Genomic DNA, 20558 nt, shown 5'->3' on the forward strand with positions numbered 1-20558 from the left:
GTTTCTGGTCAGCTTTGTTTTTTTATGATGTCTAGCTACCATTTTACAGTCTATGCTAGCTACTAATAGGCATGGGATGATAACCGGTTTCAAAGTTTACCACGGTTTGGAAAAGTCAAGGTTTTAATTCCACTAAAATGTTCTGTGATATAAATGCTCTTTAACCCTTCTAAGTTTGCCCATAGATAGAACTCATTTCAACCCATCATCTCCTCACACATTATTATTTTATTTCTTACTACTTTTTATTAGTATTTTAGTACTAATAGTACTTTTTCACATTATTATTTTTTTGTTATTTATTTATCATTTTGTTTTGGGTGTTTTGCAATTATTATTATTATTATTAATTTACGTTATTTACTTATTATTATTATATTTTTTTTTTCATTTGTACTATGTATGTCTAGTCTTGATCTTGTTACAAACGTTTTAATGAAGATGTGGAATCTTGAACCAATATTTATAAAACTGTAATACATTTTTAAAAAATACAAAATAAAACAATTTTAAAAAATAATTAAAAAAACTAAACACAAAATTAAATACAAAACATACTAAATAAAATAAAATAACATGATTAAACAATTAAATAAAATAATAAACATTTATTTTACTAAATAAAAAATAAAATAGTAAAAATATTAAATAAAATAACATGATTAAACAAATAAATAAAATAACTAAATAAACAAAAAATAAACAATTTTAATAAACATTATTAAAACAAATAAAAATAAAATTATTAAATTAAAGAATAATAAAAAATATATATTTATACAATAAAACAAAATCATTTTAAAAAAAATAAAGCTTGTTTTTCCTTTATTATTTTATCCTCACCCCACCGACAGATATTTGTTGTCTTTTTAAATATGGAAAATCTTTATTGTTTTTCAAATAAGTTCATGTTATTTATTTTAAGAAGGTTTAGTTTGTGCTAATAATAGACAACAACAGCCAATACATTTAGCTTTATACAGATCATCAATTTAAATAACATGATTGTAGAGTTTTCCAACATGATAATAGAATTTTCCAATAGAAAATAAATACCGTGCCAAGGTATATGTAAGGATTTTTAATGTATTTCTTATTTGTTGAAAAAAAAACTGCGTTTTTGAAACTAACGAGAGCAGAAATCAGCGATTTACTTTAAGTATTTAGCCTGACGATTAAATATTTAAAGTACCATGGTAAAATATACAGGGGCTGTGTATTGTTCACAAAGAAACCAATGTGCCAGTAAAAACCGACATTACCTCAACAGATATTGTAACGTGTAGGATAAAATTAATGGTGTGCTTTTAGCGAGTTAATCGAGTATGTTAACTTCATTGTCAAAAGTTTTTGTCTAGTTTCTAGTCTTGGTAACAATTTCCAGACATGTAAAAAATAGTTTTGTTTTCAGAAATAATGTTAAAATTTAGTAAGTTTTTCCGTGAAACAAGCTAAATTATCTGCCAGTGAGTTAAGTAACATGTCAAACTGAAAACAATATTATTTTATTTTTCCTTGCTGGAAAACCTCAAATTTAACCAATAATTTCTTAGAATAAAACATGTTTTACTTGTCTACAAAACGCTTCTTAATTTAAGAGATTTTAAGTACACACGACAAAAGACTTTTACAGTGTTGTCCTCAGCTAAAGACTTTTACAGTGTTGTCCCTATGTGTTGTCCTCAGCTTGCATCATCAAGGCTGCATCCAGATACTACTAAACTAAACACTAATGCGTATTAAAGGCTCAAAAGTATTGACTGAGTGATGAAGAATAAAACAATAAAACGTTAAAACAACATAATTTGAGCTAAGTTAATCTCATTAACGTTGTTTTCTTTAACTACTTTCAGTGCGATCGTGAAACTGCGAATTTATATACAATTTTAAACCAACAATATGCTAATATAAAGATTACAATTCAGACTCTGTTTAGTCTGCTTTGTCAACGTAAACATTTCTAAACAAGCTGGAGATTAACATTTGTGCATCTTGAAACAAACCTGAGGCGTGAACGTAGCTTCCATCTTGATTGAATCAGTTTATGAAAGAATCGAACGATTCAGTGATTCACTAGTACTTTTCCAAATGGTGTTTTAAACGAATCATTTGAATGAACTGCCGTTTTTGCTATGTAATCATATTTATTTTTCAAGCCAGGACAAATTACCAGCCCAAAACACACTCAATAAAACGATTTAATATAATAAAAGAATGTTTAAAAATACTAGAAATCTGTCTAAAATACTGTTTTGAGCTTAATATTTATATATTATTATTCATATATTTATATATTTATATATGTATTTGTTTATTCATGCATTTATTATTTTATGTATTTATTTATATAATTATTTATGTATTTTTTGTTTATGATTTTTTTATTTATGCATTTATTTATTTATCTATTTAATGTATATATATATATATATATATATATATATATATATATATATATATATATATATATGTATGTATGTATGTGTGTATATATATTGCATTTCTATTTATTTATGTATTAATTTATTTTATCTATTTATTTATGGATTTATTTGTTTGTTTATTTATTTATGAAAGTAAAATAATCTTGTTTTCCGTTTAAAATATTTTACTTAAAGGTGCCGTAGGTGATCTGCCAAAATGCAAAAAGTTAGCATAATATCTTTGAAACAGTCATTTTTTCCATGACAGGCCAAGCTACCAGCCCAAAACACACTCAATAAAATGATTTAATATAATAAAAGGATGATTAAAATACCTCAATATCATTTATAGTCTATATTGCAGACTTTAAGGTAACATTTAATCAAAGGTAACAGCAAAGACTTGTATTGTTACAAATGATTTCTAGAATAAATGAAAAGAACTTCATATTTATTTAACCAAGAATCCTAAAAATGTATGATTGTTTCAGGGGGATTAGTAGTAATATCAACATCAAAACAGTATTTAAGACTGATTTCTTAAGGATTACTGGAGACTTGATGCTGTAAATTCATCACAGGACTCAAACAAAATGCATAACAGTACTTGCAGTAATATTTTACCATATTACTGTGCAAACTACATGCATTTACACACATTTAACACAAATAACAGACAAAGAGCCACTTGTATAGAAGACTGGTTTATTCACGACCATTTCATGATGTCCAATATTGATGCTTTTGGCGAAACAGAGGCGGCAAAAGGAAGAGGAAAGGGAAAATACTGCATGACAGTCTAATGTCAATAAAACACCGTCAGACAACTACGCAATGAAACATAAGAGCGTATCAAAAAACCGTTTATCCGACATACAAATAACATTTATCCTATAAATGCAAAGCAAGGAATTTATTGGTCTCCCTGTCGAGGTGCAAATTACAAGTGGAGGATCGACATCACTGGCCAGAGGAGTTTAATGGAGTCCACCAACACTGCTTTCTTGATTGCACATCGTTTCCTTAACGAGAAAAGGTTTTGCCCCTGAACAGATTACAGGAGAGGGATTAGAATCATATTCACTGTTATCATAAACAGAAGTCAACATTTGAAGGATTAAAACAAGTGCTGCACGATATTGAAAAAATTGGTCATAGCAATATTTAGTTTTGCTGCGATATACATTGAAATATGAATATAATTTTACCAGATAGCTTTAATCATTGATTTATTCATGCATTTGTTTATTCATTCATGCATTTATTTATTTATTCATGCGTTTATTTAATTATTTAATTATTTATTTATTTATTTATTTATTTATTTATTTATTTATTTATTTGTCCATGCAATTATTTATTCATGCATTTATTTATTTATTTGTTTATTTATTTATTCATTCATTTATGCATTTATGTATTCATTTATTCATGCATTCATTTTATTTATTTTTGCATTTATTTAATTATTTATGCATTTATTTACTTATGCATTTATTTATGTATGCATTCATTTATTTATTCATGCATTTATTTGTTTTATTTATTTATTTATGCATTTATTTATTTATTTATTTATTCATGCATTTATTTACTTACACATTTATTTATTTATGCATTTATTTATGCATTTGTTCATGCATTTATTTGTCCATGCAATTATCTATTCATGCATTTGTTTATTTTTTATTAATTCATTTATTCATTCATGCATTTATGTATTTATTTATTCATGCATTTATTTTATTTATTCATGCATTTATTTTTTTATTTATTTTTGCATTTATTTATTTATTTATTCATGCATTTTATTTATTTATGCATTTATTCATGCATTTATTTGTCCATTCAATTATCTATTCATGCATGTATTTATTTATTCATTCATTTATGCATTTATGTTTTTATTTATTCATGCATTTATTTTATTTATTTTTGCATTTATTTATTTTATTTATGCATTTATTTATTTATTCATGCATTTATTTTTTATTTATGCATTTATTTATTTATTGTAAAAATGACCTCATCAGAGGTCATGGTTGGTCTGTTTTGAAAGCTTTACATTACTGATAAAATCAAATTCTCCTCAGCGATTTTTCCAAAGAAAATATTTTGCAACATTTGCCAATGTTTTGTTTTGAACAAGCTCAAACAACGGCCAGCTGAAGTGTATTTGAGAAGTACTCTCTAATCATCATGGCTCTGAGAAACAGTGGGTTGAGCAACACTTCTGAGTAATTAATAAAATTTCACAAAATAATTCATCTTCCTCAAGTATGCGCTTGCGGTATTGAACAAAACAGCCCAGAGATTTGCACCATCATCAGCAGAAATCAACCGCTAATACTGGATAAAAGCCCAGAAGAGAGATATTTTCCTGCTGAAGATCTGGCTGAAGGCATGTGTGGTTTTATATGAAGGTGTGAATTGCTAATGATTGTGAAAACGGCACTTACGAAATAGTTTTCATCTCTTTCTTCTCAGCGTCCGGGCGAGCACGGTTCAGTACCTTGAGGAAGTCAGAGGTCTTGGCCCTCATGCGAGTGTGAATGTAGGCCTAAAATGAAGAAAAGCACACTTCTGAGTATACTGTCATGATACTGGGATTTTGATACCGAGCAGTTCCAGCGTTATGGTTGTGACATTTGCAGTAAAATCTCAAAACATTAAGTAACAGAGGAAGTATATGTTAACATTATATTGAAACATCTCTTTAAATTGTTCAAAACAACTAGCCAGAGAGTTGTGGGAGCAGAAAAATATCAATCTGTAAACATTTTTTATATTTTAAATGAGGGAAATAAACATGCGTTACGGATGTGACAAAAAAAGTCTGCGAGTTAACAGTATACAACATACTTTGTAGAAATTCTGTGAATTAAACTGCACAACCCAAAAGAAACAATGCTAATAAAGAGGATAAGAGTTGGCTCTTTATAGAACAAACATAATTGCTTTTATTTGATTTTACATCTTTGCATTTATGAGGTAAAAGTGTCGTTATGGATGTGACATCTCTCTCTCTCTGTTATGGATGTGACGTATGTGAAATTGCCACTTGTGTGACTTTGGCAAATCAAACATAATTGATTGAAAACATTGACAGAGACTTTTTCAGTATTTTTAAAGCACTGTAAAATACAAGCCTACATATAAAACGCAAAAAACGGTTTTGCTATTTTGGTTAAAACTTAATTTTTTTCAAAGCAAGGTTGACATTTGCATGGAATTGCTCTACCATTTTTGATACCACAAAGAAATATTGCTACAACACTGACTGAAATCATAATTTAAGCATATATTAGTTTCTTAAATTTCGGGAAACTTCAGGCATGGCTCAAAATATATATTTCTTTAATACTGACTTGATTAATTTTTTAGGTTAGACTTGCTCTTCCAAATAATTCACTAGACAAAATAAAATAAAATAATAATAACAATAATAATAATAAAATATAGCCGCAAGCGGCGATTGACGGGGGTCAAGCAGTTTAGCAGGGTAAGGTTATATAGCAGTCAGGAAGCCTGTGAATTTACAATGTATAGCGCCACCATGTGGCCAATGTCTACGAGTTTCATGCTATGGCCAATTACTTTACATTCTTTTCTACAGAGCAGTAAAATAAACTATAAACTATCAGTGGTGTGTTACTGCCATCTTGTAGACACAGTTGTGATTTTCTTTACATGTTTTAAAACAAGGTGTTTAATCATAGAACCAGTATTGCCAATTAGAATTATTATGAAGAGGTTAAATGGGACTAAATTAGATTTTTAATGCACAACACTGTTTACATCATGTCAAAGTGTGATTCAAAATGATCTTAAATGCAATTTCCCTGACTTTAAACTTAAAAAACAAAGGTATGCAAATGTTATGAACAATAAATAAGTGGTCTTGTGGTGACATCTAGTGGTTAGAAATGGTAGGTAACAGTTAAAAGTCTGTTATAGTGGCTAAAATGATAGAATATTGAAAATATGTGTTTTTGAGACCTTTAAAACATCCAAGATGGACAAAAAGTTTAACATGTAAATCATTTCAGTGATAAGCTTAGACTTAAATTGATAAAGTGTGTAAATGAGGCACATTTACTGCATTTTTAAGCCAATTTAGCATGTTTTTAGGACCATTTCCACTATTATAGCGCCACCTATTGCCCGATCTTCACAAAATTTTGCATGTTTCTTCACATTGGTATGCCACATGTACTCATCAATTTCGGTGATGTTTTGGTTTTTCCTTGTTGGTTTACAGGCATGTAGGTTCATGTAGACACGCCCCTTTTGTAAATGACCCTGTTACAGCTATCAGAAGTGAAAAGTTCAACTTTTTTTTAATAATTATTAATCTACACAGTCCAGAGATTCTAACAACACTTGTTTCGTTGCGATTGAGTGAAAAACAAGGGACTAGTTCGCAAAAGTAGGTTTTTCATTAATTGATGCATATTTAACGAACGGTGTGAGTGACAGCAGTGGTTTTAGTGTCAAACTGTTCAGTATGAGCAGGCCTATCATATGATATGTATTTTGTGTGGTTGCGCAAAACTGTGTGTAATAACCAATCAATTACACCCTCAAAAAACACAAAATCGCCCCCTAGTGGTCGATTTCTTTCAAAATTCTTACAGACCTCTAGGACCATGAGTCGAACATGCCCAGTGAGTTTCGTTCCGATCACTCATCGTTAACCTTGTTAAATGGCTGCTCAATTCTAATTGGCCAATGGCGGCCATGTTTTTTGAGATGTGCCAATGTCCTTATAGTATGTTATGACAACTTGATCAAAGACACTGCTTGCCAAATTTCAAGCTGATTGGACTAATGATTGTAAGGTTAGAGTAATTTTTATGTTTTTAAGCTTTATAGCGCCACCATGTGGCCAAAATCCACGGGTTTTGCATTGCGACCTCAAATTCACCTAACACATGTGTGTACCAAGTTTGGTGATAATATCTCATTCAGTTCAAAAGTTATAGCTACAATTAGCATTTAGCTTCAATTAGCATGGAACGTTTTTGCGTATTGTTTCGCATGAGAATAAAAATTTTAACTTTTTTTCAATAATTATTGATATTCAGTGTCCAGAGAACATTTGAGAGCTGGTTTGGTTTAGATTGGTTGAAAAACCTAGGACTAGTTCGCAAAAGTAGGTTTCGGACAAATCGCGATGTAGCGGGAAAACGGTGCGTCGTAGAGAAAATCTGAGTCACTCCACTTTTGTTTGCACAGACCCAAGGATTCCAAATATGTAAATTATTTGATTCTACGACAAACGGTTTACAAATGGCGGCCAAAAATGTGCAAAATGTTGTTTTTTTGTGGTATAGCGCCACCTATGGTCCGATTAAGCTGATCTTTAGCCAGGGTCTAGTGTACCGGGGTACTACCATCTGGCCAAGTTTCAGCTCTCTAGGCCTTACGGTTTGGTCTGCCCAATAAAAACTAGGGCAGAAAAATAATAATAATAATAATAATAATAAATATAGCTGCAAGCAGCAATTAACGGGGGTCAAGCAGTTTAGCAGGGTAAGGTCATATAGCAGTTAGGACGCCTGTAAGTAGTTTATTCGACAACGAAACATACGATTAGAGTGTTATAGTTTATAGATTGAGCTAACAAATGTTTGATCAAACATTCCAGAAAAGCAATTTCAGTTTTTACATATTGACAAATTTTTTTATGAACATTTCGAGTGACAGCTTTTATGTCAAAGTGACCAGTATAAGCAGCCCTATGATATAATGTGTAGATCGAGTCATGGCACCTTAGACAGAGACACGACATGTCAAATTTTAAGTTAATCAATAAACGGTTACTCAGATACAGTGATTTTACAATGTATAGCGCCATCATGTGGTCAATGTCTACGAGTTTTATGCTATGACCTTAGACTGACCTCTTGCATATGTGTAACAAGTTTGGTGAAGATATTTTAATTCCTTCATGAGTTATGGCTATTTTAGCTCTTCTTAATAAAAATGAGAAAAGAGCAGTGAATAAGCTATTAATGATCTCCTACTGCCATCTAGTGGCCACGGTGTAATTTATTTATGTGATTACAGCCATTTAGGTGTGCATAACCATATCCCTTCTATAATTGAGCATGTTCTAACTATATAAAATGAAAAATTTGTATTTTATTAAAATAATTAAAAATCTACAGAGTAAAGTTTGACAAGCTTTGACTAAATTTGATCTTAAATGCATTAACTGTGTTCATGCCATTTCAGTTTGCGATTCAGAATGCATTACATAACATTACATTACATTCTTTGGTATAGAGCAGTAAAATAAACATCAAGTGCTCTGTTACTGCCATCTAGAAGCCACAGTTGTGATTTTCTTTACATATGTTTTAAAACAATGTGTTTAATCATAGAACCAGTTTTACCTATTAGAATTATTATGAAGAGGTTAACTGGGACCAAATTAGATGTTTAATGCATAACAGTGTTTGCATCAGGTCAAAATGTGATTCAGAATGATCCTAAATGCAATTTCCGTGACTTTAAACTCAAAAAATGTAAAACAACAAAGGTATGCAAATGTTTTGAACAATAAATAAGTGGTCTTGTTGTGACATCTAGTGGTTAGAAATGGTAGGTGACAATTGAAAGTCTGTGTTATAGTGGCTAAAATGATAGAATATTGAAAATGTGTTTTTGAGACGTTTAAACATCCAAGATGGACAAAAAAATAACTTATAAATAATTTCAGTGATAAGTGTGTAAATGAAGCACATTTACTTCATTTTTAAGCCATTTTAGCATGTTTTTAGAACCATTTCCCCTATTATAGCGCCACCTACTGCCCAATCTCCACAAGATTTTGCATGTTTATTCACATTGATATGCCACATCTGCTCACCAATTTCTGTGATGTTTTGGGTTTTCCTTATTGGTTTACAGGCATGTAGGTTCGTGTAGACACGCCCCTTTTGTTAATGAGCCTGTTACAGCTATCTAAAATGGAAAGTTCAACTTTTTTTTGATAATTATTGATCTACTCAGTCCAGAGGTTCATATAACACTGGTTTCGTTGCGATTGAACTAAAAACCAGGGACTAGTTCGCAAAAGTACGTTTTGTACATATTAATGTTTTTTTTAATGATCGGTGTGAGTGACAGCAGTGGGTTTAGTGTCAAACTGTTCAGTATGAGCAGACCTATCATTTGATATGTAGATTAAGTGTATTTGTGAAATAGTGTTTAAATGAAGCACATTTACTTTATTTTTAAGCCATTTGGCATGTTTTTAAGTCTATTTTTGCTATTATAGCGCCACCTATGGTTTGATCTTCACAAAATTTTGCAAGTTTCTTCTCATTGATATGGCACATGTGCTCACCAATTTCTGTGGTGTTTTGAGTTTTCCTTATTGGTTTACAGTCATGTAGGTTCGTGTGGACACGCCTCTTTTGTAAATTAGCCTGTTACAGCTAGTCAAAGTGAAAAGTTCAACTTTTTTTTGATAATTATTGATCTACACAGTCCAGAGATTCTAACAGTACTTGTTTCGTTGCGGTTGAGTGAAAAACCAGGGACTAGTTCGCAAAAGTAGGTTTTTCCTATATTGATGAATATTTAATAAACGGTGTGAGTGACAGCAGTGGTTTTAGTGTCAAACTGTTCGGTAGGAGCAGACCTATCATATGATATGTATCTTGTGTGGTTTTGCAAAAGGTTGTGTGATACACAACCCATTACACCTTAAAATTGCATAAAATCGCCCCCTAGTGGCCGATTTCTTTCAAAATTCTTACAGACCTCTAGGTCCATAAGTCGAACATACCCAGCGAGTTTTGTTCCAATCGCTGATTGTTAACCTTGCTAAATGGCTGCACAATTTTAATTGGCTAATGGCGGCCATGTTTTTTGAGATGTGCCATTGTCCTTATAATATGTCATGGCAAACTGGTCAAAGACACTGCATGCCAAATTTCAAGCTGATCGGACTAACGGTTGTAAGGTTAGGGTCATTTTATGGTTTTTAAGCTTTATAGCGCCACCATGTGGCCAAAGTCCGCTGTTTTTGCACTGTAACCTCAAATTGAGCTTATACATGTGTGTACCAAGTTTGGTGATGATATCTCATTTCGTTCAAAAGTTATAGCTCCCATTAGCATTTAGCTTCAATTAGCATCGAAAATTGTTGTGTACTGTTTCGAGTGAGAATAAAAATGTCAACTTTTTTTTGATAATTATTGATATTCAGTGTCTAGAGAACATTTGAGAGCTGGTTTGGTTTAGATTGAGTGAAAAACCTAGGACTAGTTCGCAAAAGTAGGTTTCGGATAAATCGCGATGTAGCGGGAAAACGGTGCGTCGTAGAGCAAAATTTTCTGCTATACACTTTTGTTCAGGTTAACCCAAGGATTGAAAAAATGTAAAGTTTTTGAGTCTACGACAAACGGTGAACGAATAGCGGCCAAAAATTTTCGAAAAGTGTTTTTTTGGCGCCATAGCGCCACCTATGGTCTGATTTGGCTGATCTTTGGCCAGAACGTAGTGTACCGGGGTACTACCATCTGGCCAAGTTTCAGCTCTCTCGGCCTTACGGTTTGGTCTGGGCAATAGTGACTTCGGCAGAATAATAATAATAATAATAATAATAATAATAATAATAAAAATCTTAACAAAAACAATAGGGTTTCAGCGCTTCGCGCTTGACCCCCTAATAATAATAAAAATTTTAACAAAAACAATAGGGTTTCAGCGCTTCGCGCTTGACCCCCTAAATATAGCTGCAAGCAGCAATTAACGGGGGTCAAGCAGTTTAGCAGGGTAAGGTCATATAGCAGTTAGGACGCCTGTAAGTAGTTTATTCGACAACGAAATATACGATTAGAGTGTTAAGAGTTTATAGATTGAGCTAACAAATGTTTGATAAAACATTCCAGAAAATCAATTCAGTTTTTACATATTGGCAAATTTTAATGAACATTTCGAGTGACTGCTTTTATGTCAAAGTGACCAGTATAAGCAGCCCTTAGATATAATGTGTAGATCGAGTCATGGCACCTTAGACAGACACGACATGTCAAATTTTAAGTTAATCAGATAAATGGTTACTCAGATACAGTGATTTTACAATGTATAGCGCCATCATGTGGCCATTGTCTACGAGTTTTATGCTATGACCTTAGACTGACCTCTTGCATATGTGTAACAAGTTTGGTGAAGATATTTTAATTCCTTCATGAGTTATGGCTATTTTAGCTCTTCTTAATAAAAATGACAAAAGAGCAGTGAATAAGCTATTAGTGATCTCCTACTGCCATCTAGTGGCCACGGTGTAATTTATTTATGTGATTACAGCCATTTAGGTGTGCATAAACATATCCCTTCGATAATTGAGCATGTTCTAACTATATAAAATGAAAAATTTGTATTTTATTAAAATAATTAAAAATCTACAGAGTAAAAAGTGTGACAAGCTTTAACTAAATTTGATCTTAAATGCATTAATTGTGTTCATGCCATGTCAGTTTGGGATTCAGAATGCATTACATAACATTACATCACATTCTTTGCTATAGAGCAGTAAAATAAACAATAAGTGGTCTGTTACTGCCGTCTAGAAGCCACAGTTGTGATTTTCTTTACATATGTTTTAAAACAAGGTGTGAACCAGTTTTACCAATTAGAATTATTATGAAGAGGTTAACTGGGACCAAATTAGATGTTTAATGCATAACAGTGTTTACATCGGGTCAAAATATGATTCAGAATGATCCTAAATGCAATTTCCCTGACTTTAAACTCAAAAAATGTAAAACAACAAAGGTATGCAAATGTTATGAACAATAAATAAGTGGTCTTGTTGTGACATCTAGTGGTTAGAAATGGTAGGTGACAGTTAAAAGTCTGTGTTATAGTGGCTAAAATGATAGAATATTGAAAATATGTTTTTGAGACCTTTAAACATCCAAGATGGACAAAAAAACAACAACTTATAAATCATTTCAGTGAAAAGTGTGTAAATGAAGCACATTTACTGCATTTTTAAGCCATTTTATGATGTTTTTAGAACCATTTCTATTATTATAGCGCCACCTATTGCCTGATCACCACAAAATTTTGCATGTTTATTCGCATTGATATGCCACATGTGCTCATCAATTTCTGTGATGTTTTGGGTTTTTCTTATTGGTTTACAGGCATGTAGGTTCGTGTAGACACGCCCCTTTTGTAAATAAGCCTGTTACAGCTATCTAAAATGGAAAGTTCAACTTTTTTTTGATAATTATTGATCTACTCAGTCCAGAGGTTCATTTAACACTGGTTTCGTTGCGATTGAACTAAAAACCAGGGACTAGTTCGCAAAAGTATGTTTTGTACATATTGATGGTTTTTTTAATGATCGGTGTGAGTGACAGCAGTGGGTTTAGTGTCAAACTGTTTAGTATGAGCAGACCTATCATTTGATATGTAGATTAATTGTTTTTGTAAAATAGTGTTTAAATGAAGCACATTTACTTTATTTTTAAGCCATTTGGCATGTTTTTAAGACTGTTTTTGCTATTATAGCGCCACCTATGGTTTGATCTTCAAAAAATTTTGCAAGTTTCTTCTCATTGATATGGCACATGTGCACACCAATTTCTGTGATGTTGTGAGTTTTCCTTATTAGTTTACAGGCATGTAGGTTCGTGTGGACACGCCCCTTTTGTAAATTAGCCTGTTACAGCTAGCCAAAGTGAAAAGTTTAACTTTTTTTTGATAATTATTGATCTACACAGTCCAGAGATTCTAACAACACTCGTTTTGTTGCGATTGAACTAAAAACCAGGGACTAGTTCGCAAAAGTAGGTTTTTCCTATATTGATGCATATTTAACGAACGGTGTGACTGACAGCAGTGGTTTTAGTGTCAAACTGTTCGGTATGAGCAGGCCTATCATATGATATGTATTTTGTGTGGTTTTGCAAAAGGTTGTGTGATACACAACCCATTACACCTTAAAATTGCGTAAAATCGCCCCCTAGTGGCCGATTTCTTTCAAAATTCTTACAGACCTCTAGGTCCATAAGTCGAACATACCCAGCGAGTTTCGTTCCGATCGCTCATCGTTAACCTTGCTAAATGGCTGCACAATTTTAATTGGCTAATGGCGGCCATGTTTTTTTAGATGTGTCATTGTCCTTATAATATGTCATGGCAAACTGGTCAAAGACACTGCATGCCAAATTTCAAGCTGATCGGACTAACGGTTGTAAGGTTAGGGTCATTTTATGGATTTTAAGCTTTATAGCGCCACCATATTGCCAAAGTCCGCTGTTTTTGCACTGTAACCTCAAATTGAGCTTATACATGTGTGTACCAAGTTTGGTGATGATATCTCATTCCGTTCAAAAGTTATAGCTCCAATTAGCATTTAGCTTCAATTAGCATTGAACATTGTTGTGTACTGTTTCGAGTGAGAATAAAAATGTCAACTTTTTTTTGATAATTATTGATATTCAGTGTCCAGAGAATATTTGAGAGCTGGTTTGGTTTAGATTGAGTGAAAAACCTAGGACTAGTTCGTAAAAGTAGGTTTCGGATAAATCGCGATGTAGCGGGAAAACGGTGCGTCGTAGAGCAAAAATTTCTGCTATACACTTTTGTTCAGGTTAAGCCAAGGATTCAAAAAATGTAAAGTTTTTGAGTCTACGACAAACGGTGAACGAGTAGCGGCCAAAAATGTCCAAAAAGTGTTTTTTTGGCGCCATAGCGCCACCTATGGTCTGATTTGGCTGATCTTTGGCCAGAACGTAGTGTACCGGGGTACTACCATCTGGCCAAGTTTCAGCTCTCTCGGCCTTACGGTTTGGTCTGGGCAATAGTGACTTCGGCAGAATAATAATAATAATAATAATAAATATAGCTGCAAGCAGCAATTAACGGGGGTCAAGCAGTTTAGCAGGGTAAGGTCATATAGCAGTTAGGACGCCTTTAAGTAGTTTATTCGACAACGAAATATACGATTAGAGTGTTAAAGTTTATAGATTGAGCTAACAAATGTTTGATTAAACATTCCAAAAAACTATTTCGGATTTTTACATATTGGCAAATTTTTAATGAACATTTCGAGTGACCGCTTTTATGTCAAAGTGACCAGTATAAGCAGCCCTATGATATAATGTGTAGATCGAGTCATGGCACCTTAGACAAAGACATGACATGTCAAATTGTAAGTTAATCAGATAAATGGTTACTCAGATACAGTAATTTTACAATGTATAGCGCCATCATGTGGCCATTGTCTACGAGTTTTATGCTATGACCTTAGACTGACCTCTTGCATATGTGTAACAAGTTTGGTGAAAATATTTTAATTCCTTCATGAGTTATGGCTATTTTAGCTCTTCTTAATAAAAATGACAAAAGAGCAGTGAATAAGCTATTAGTGATCTCCTACTGCCATCTAGTGGCCATGGTGTAATTTATTTATGTGATTACAGCCATTTAGGTGTGCATAAACATATCCCTTCTATAATTGAGCATGTTCTAACTGTATAAAATGAAAAATTTGTATTTTATTAAATTAATTAAAAGTCTACAGAGTAAAAAGTGTGACAAGCTTTGACTAAATTTGATCTTAAATGCATTAACTGTGTTTATGCCATGTCAGTTTGGGATTCAGAATGCATTACATAACATTACATTACATTCTTTGTTATAGAGCAGTAAAATAAACATCAAGTGGTCTGTTACTGCCATCTAGAAGCCACAGTTGTGATTTTCTTTACACGTTTTAAAACAAGGTGTTTAATCATAGAACCAGTTTTACCTATTAGAATTATTATGAAGAGGTTAACTGGGACCAAATTAGATGTTTAATGCATAACAGTGTTTACATCAGGTCAAAATGTGATTCAGAATGATCCTAAATGCAATTTCCCTGACTTTAAACTCAAAAAATGTAAAACAACAATGGTATACAAATGTTTTGAACAATAAATAAGTGGTCTTGTTGTGACATCTAGTGGTTAGAAATGGTAGGTGACAGTTGAAAGTCTGTGTTATAGTGGCTAAAATGATAGAATATTGAAAATGTGTTTGAGACCTTTAAACATCCAAGATGGGCAAAAAAAAAAAACTTATAAATCATTTCAGTGATAAGTGTGTAAATGAAGCACATTTACTTCATTTTTAAGCCATTTTAGCATGTTTTTAGAACCATTTCCACTTTTATAGCGCCACCTATTGCCCAATCTCCACAAGATTTTGCATGTTTATTCACATTGATATGCCACATCTGCTCACCAATTTCTGTGATGTTTTGGGTTTTTCTTATTGGTTTACAGGCATGTAGGTTCGTGTAGACACGCCCCTTTTGTAAATGAGCCTGTTACAGCTATCTAAAATGGAAAGTTCAACTTTTTTTTGATAATTATTGATCTACTCAGTCCAGAGGTATATACAACACTGGTTTCGTTGCGATTGAGTTAAAAAGCAGGGACTAGTTCGCAAAAGTAGGTTTTGTTTATATTGATGGTTTTTTAATGAACGGTGTGAGTAACAGCAGTGGTTTTAGTCTCAAACTGTTCAGTATGAGCAGACCTATCATATGATATGTAGATTAAGTGTATTTGTGAAATAGTGTGTAAATGAAGCACATTTACTTTATTTTTAAGCCAATTGCCATGTTTTTAAGACTATTTTTGCTATTATAGCGCCACCTATGGTTTGATCTTCACAAAATTTTGCAAGTTTCATCTCCTTGATATGCCACATGTGCTCACCTAATTCTGTGTTGTTTTGGGCTTTCCTTATTGGTTTACAGGCATGTAGGTTCGTGTGGACACGCCCCTTTTGTAAATTAGCCTGTTACAGCTAGTCAAAGTGAAAAGTTCAACTTTTTTTTGATAATTATTGATCTACACAGTCCAGAGATTCCAACAACACTGATTTCGTCGCGATTGAACTAAAAACCAGGGACTAGTTCGCAAAAGTAGGTTTTTCCTATATTGATGAATATTTAACGAACGGTTTAAGTGACAGCAGTGGTTTGAGTGTCAAACTGTTCGGTATGAGCAGGCCTATCATATGATATGTATTTTGTGTGGTTGCGCAAAAGGTTGTGTGATACACAACCTATTACACACTAAAAATACGTAAAATCGCCCCCTAGTGGCCGATTTCTTTCAAAATTCTTACAGACCTCTAGGACCATGAGTCGAACATGCCCAGCGAGTTTCGTTTTGATCACTCATCGTTAACCTTGTTAAATGGCTGCTCAATTTTAATTGGCCAATGGCGGCCATGTTTTTTGAGATATGCGAATGTCCTTATAGTATGTTATGACAACTTGGTCAAAGACACTGCATGCCAAATTTCAAGCTGATTGGACAAATGGCTGTAAGGTTAGAGTCATTTTTATGTTTTTTTAGCTTTATAGCGCCACCATGTGGCCAAAGTCTGCGGGTTTTGCAGTGTCACCTCAAATTGAACGTATGCATGTGTGTACCAAGTTTGGTGATGATATCTCATTCCGTTCAAAAGTTATAGCTCCAATTAGCATTTAGCTTCAGTTAGCATCGAACATTGTTGTGTACTGTTTCGCGTGAGAATAAAAATGTCAACTTTTTTTTGATAATTATTGATATTCAGTGTCCATAAAACATTTGAGAGCTGGTTTGGTTTAGATTGAGTGTAAAACCTAGGACTAGTTCGCAAAAGTAGGTTTCGGACAAATCGCGATGTAGCGGGAAAACGGTGTGTCGTAGAGCAAAAATTTCTGCTATACACTTTTGTTCAGGTTAAGCCAAGGATTTAAAAAATGTAAAGTTTTTGAGTCTACGACAAACGGTGAACGTATAGCGGCCAAAAATGTCCAAAAAGTGTTTTTTTGGCGCCATAGCGCCACCTATGGTCTGATTTGGCTGATCTTTGGCCAGAACGTAGTGTACCGGGGTACTACCATCTGGCCAAGTTTCAGCTCTCTCGGCCTTACGGTTTGGTCTGGGCAATAGTGACTTCGGCAGAATAATAATAATAATAATAATAATAATAATAATAAAAATCTTAACAAAAACAATAGGGTTTCAGCGCTTCGCGCTTGACCCCCTAAATATAGCTGCGAGCAGCAATTAACGGGGGTCAAGCAGTTTAGCAGGGTAAGGTCATATAGTAGTTAGGACGCCTGTAAGTAGTTTATTCGACAACGAAACATACGATTAGAGTGTTAAAGTTTATAGACTGAGCTAACAAATGTTTGATTAAACACTCCAGAGAAGCAACTTCGATTTTTACATATTGACAAATTTTTTATGAACATTTCGAGTGACCGCTTTTATGTCAAAGTGACCAGTATAAGCAGCCCTATGATATAATGTGTAGATCGAGTCATGGCACCTTAGACAAAGATACGACATGTCAAATTTTAAGTTAATCAGATAAATGGTTACTCGGATACAGTGATTTTACAATGTATAGCGCCATCATGTGGCCATTGTCTACGAGTTTCATGCTATGACCTTAGACTGACCTCTTGCATATGTGTAACAAGTTTGGTGAAGATATTTTTATTCCTTCATGAGTTATGGCTATTTTAGCTCTGCTTAATAAAAATGACAAAAGAGCAGTGAATAAGCTATTAGTGATCTCCTACTGCCATCTAGTGGCCACAGTGTAATTTATTTATGTGATTACAGCCATTTAGGTGTGCATAAACATATCCCTTCTATGATTGAGCATGTTCTAACTATATAAAATGAAAAAATTGTATTTTATTAAAATAATTAAAAATCTAGAGAGTAAAAAGTGTGACAAGCTTTGACTAAATTTGATCTTAAATGCATTAACTGTGTTCAGGCCACGTCAGTTTGGGATTCAGAATGCATTACATAACATTGCAACACATTCTTTGCCATAGAGCAGTAAAATAAACTATAAGTGGTCTGTTACTGCCATCTAGAAGCCACAGTTGTGATTTTCTTTACAAATGTTTTAAAACAAGGTGTTTATTTACATAACCAGTTTTGCCTATTAGAATTATTACACAGAGGTTAACTGTGACCAAATTAGATGTTTAATGCATAGCAGTGTTTACATCAGTTCAAAATATGATTCAGAATGATCCTAAATGCAATTTCCCTGACTTTAAACTGAAAAAATGTAAAACAACAAAGGTATGCAAATGTGGTCTTGTTGTGACATCTAGTGGTTAGAAATGGTAGGTGACAGTTAAAAGTCTGTGTTATAGTGGCTAAAATGATAGAATACTGAAAATATGTGTTTTTGAGACCTTTAAACATCCAAGATGGACAAAAAAAATAACTTATAAATCATTTCAGTGATAAGTGTGTAAATGAAGCACATTTACTTCATTTTTAAGCCATTTTAGCATGTTTTTAGAACCATTTCCACTATTATAGCGCCACCTATTGCCCAATCTCCACAAAATTTTGCATGTTTATTCACATTGATATGCCACATCTGCTCACCAATTTCTGTGATGTTTTGGGTTTTCCTTATTGGTTTACAGGCATGTAGGTTCGTGTAGACACGCCCCTTTTGTAAATGAGCCTGGTACAGCTATCTAAAATGGAAAGTTCAACTTTTTTTTGATAATTATTGATCTACTCAGTCCAGAGATTCATACAACACTGGTTTCGTTGCGATTGAGTTAAAAACCAGGGACTAGTTCGCAAAAGTAGGTTTTGTTTATATTGATGGTTTTTTAATGAACAGTTTGAGTAACAGCAGTGGTTTTAGTCTCAAACTGTTCAGTATGAGCAGACCTATCATATGATATGTAGATTAAGTGTTTTTTGTGAAATAGTGTGTAAATGAAGCAAATTTACTTTATTTTTAAGCGATTTAGCATTATTTAAAGACTATTTTTGCTATTATAGCGCCACCTATGGTTTAATCTTCACAAAATTTTGGAAGTTTCATCTCGTTGATATGCCACATGTGCTCACCAATTTATGTGATGTTTTGGGCTTTCCTTATTGGTTTACAGGCATGTAGGTTCGTGTGGACACGCCCCTTTTGTAAATTAGCTTGTTACAGCTAGCCAAAGTGAAAAGTTCAACTTTTTTTTGATAATTATTGATCTACACAGTCCAGAGATTCCAACAACACTGGTTTCGTCGCGATTGAGTGAAAAACCAGGGACTAGTTCGCAAAAGTAGGTTTTTCCTATATTGATGAATATTTAACGAACGGTGTAAATGACAGCAGTGGTTTGAGTGTCAAACTGTTCGGTATGAGCAGGCCTATCATATGATATGTATTTTGTGTGGTTGCGCAAAATGTTGTGTGATACACAACCCATTACACACTAAAAAAACGTAAAATCGCCCCCTAGTGGCCGATTTCTTTCAAAATTCTTACAGACCTCAAGGACCGTGAGTCGAACATGCCCAGCGAGTTTCGTTTCGATCACTCATCGTTAACCTTGTTAAATGGCTGCTCAATTTTTATTGGCTAATGGCGGCCATGTTTTTTGAGATATGCCAATGTCCTTATAGTATGTTATGACAACTTGGTCAAAGACACTGCATGCCAAATTTCAAGCTGATTGGAGTAATGGTTGTAAGGTTAGAGTAATTTTTATGTTTTTTAAACTTTATAGCGCCACCATGTGGCCAAAGTCCACAGGTTTTGCACTGTTACATCAAATTAAGCTTACACATATGTTTACCAAGTTTGGTGATGATATCTCATTCCTTTCAAAAGTTATAGCTACAATTAGCAATTAGCTTCAATTAGCATCGAACATTGTTGTGTACTGTTTCGTGCGAGAATAAAAATTTCAACTTTTTTTTGATAATTATTGATATTTAGTGTCCAGAGAACATTTCAGAGCTGGTTTGGTTCAGATTGGGCAAAAAACCTAGGACTAGTTCGCAAAAGTAGGTTTCGGACAAATCGCGATGTAGCGGGAAAACGGTCCACCGTAGAGAAAATCTGGGTCACTCCACTTTTGTTCGGGCTGACCCAAGGATTCCAAATATGTAATTTTTTTGAGTCTACGACAAACGGTGTACAAATGGCGGCCAAAATATTGGGTTTTGGCGCAATAGCGCCACCTATGGGCCGATTTGGCTGATCTTCGGTGAGAATGTAGTGTACCGGAGTACTACCATCTGACCAAGTTTCAGCTCTCTCGGACTTACGGTTTGGCCTGGG

At 33.3% G+C, this 20558-nt stretch overlaps 1 protein-coding gene across 1 annotated transcript in view; it reads right to left on the reverse strand.

Annotated features, from left to right (window-relative positions):
• Positions 1 to 3114: 3114 nt before the first annotated feature.
• Positions 3115 to 20558, reverse strand: part of arpc2 (actin related protein 2/3 complex, subunit 2) — a 49213-nt gene continuing 31769 nt past the window's right edge. Inside the window, 2 exon segments of the mRNA NM_212699.1 lie at positions 3115 to 3468; positions 4883 to 4983. Of these exon segments, the coding sequence (NP_997864.1) occupies positions 3447 to 3468; positions 4883 to 4983 (123 nt within the window). The 3' untranslated portion in view covers positions 3115 to 3446.

The sequence above is a fragment of the Danio rerio genome, chromosome 9, assembly GCF_049306965.1.
Source record: "Danio rerio strain Tuebingen ecotype United States chromosome 9, GRCz12tu, whole genome shotgun sequence".
Lineage (NCBI taxonomy): Eukaryota > Metazoa > Chordata > Actinopteri > Cypriniformes > Danionidae > Danio > Danio rerio.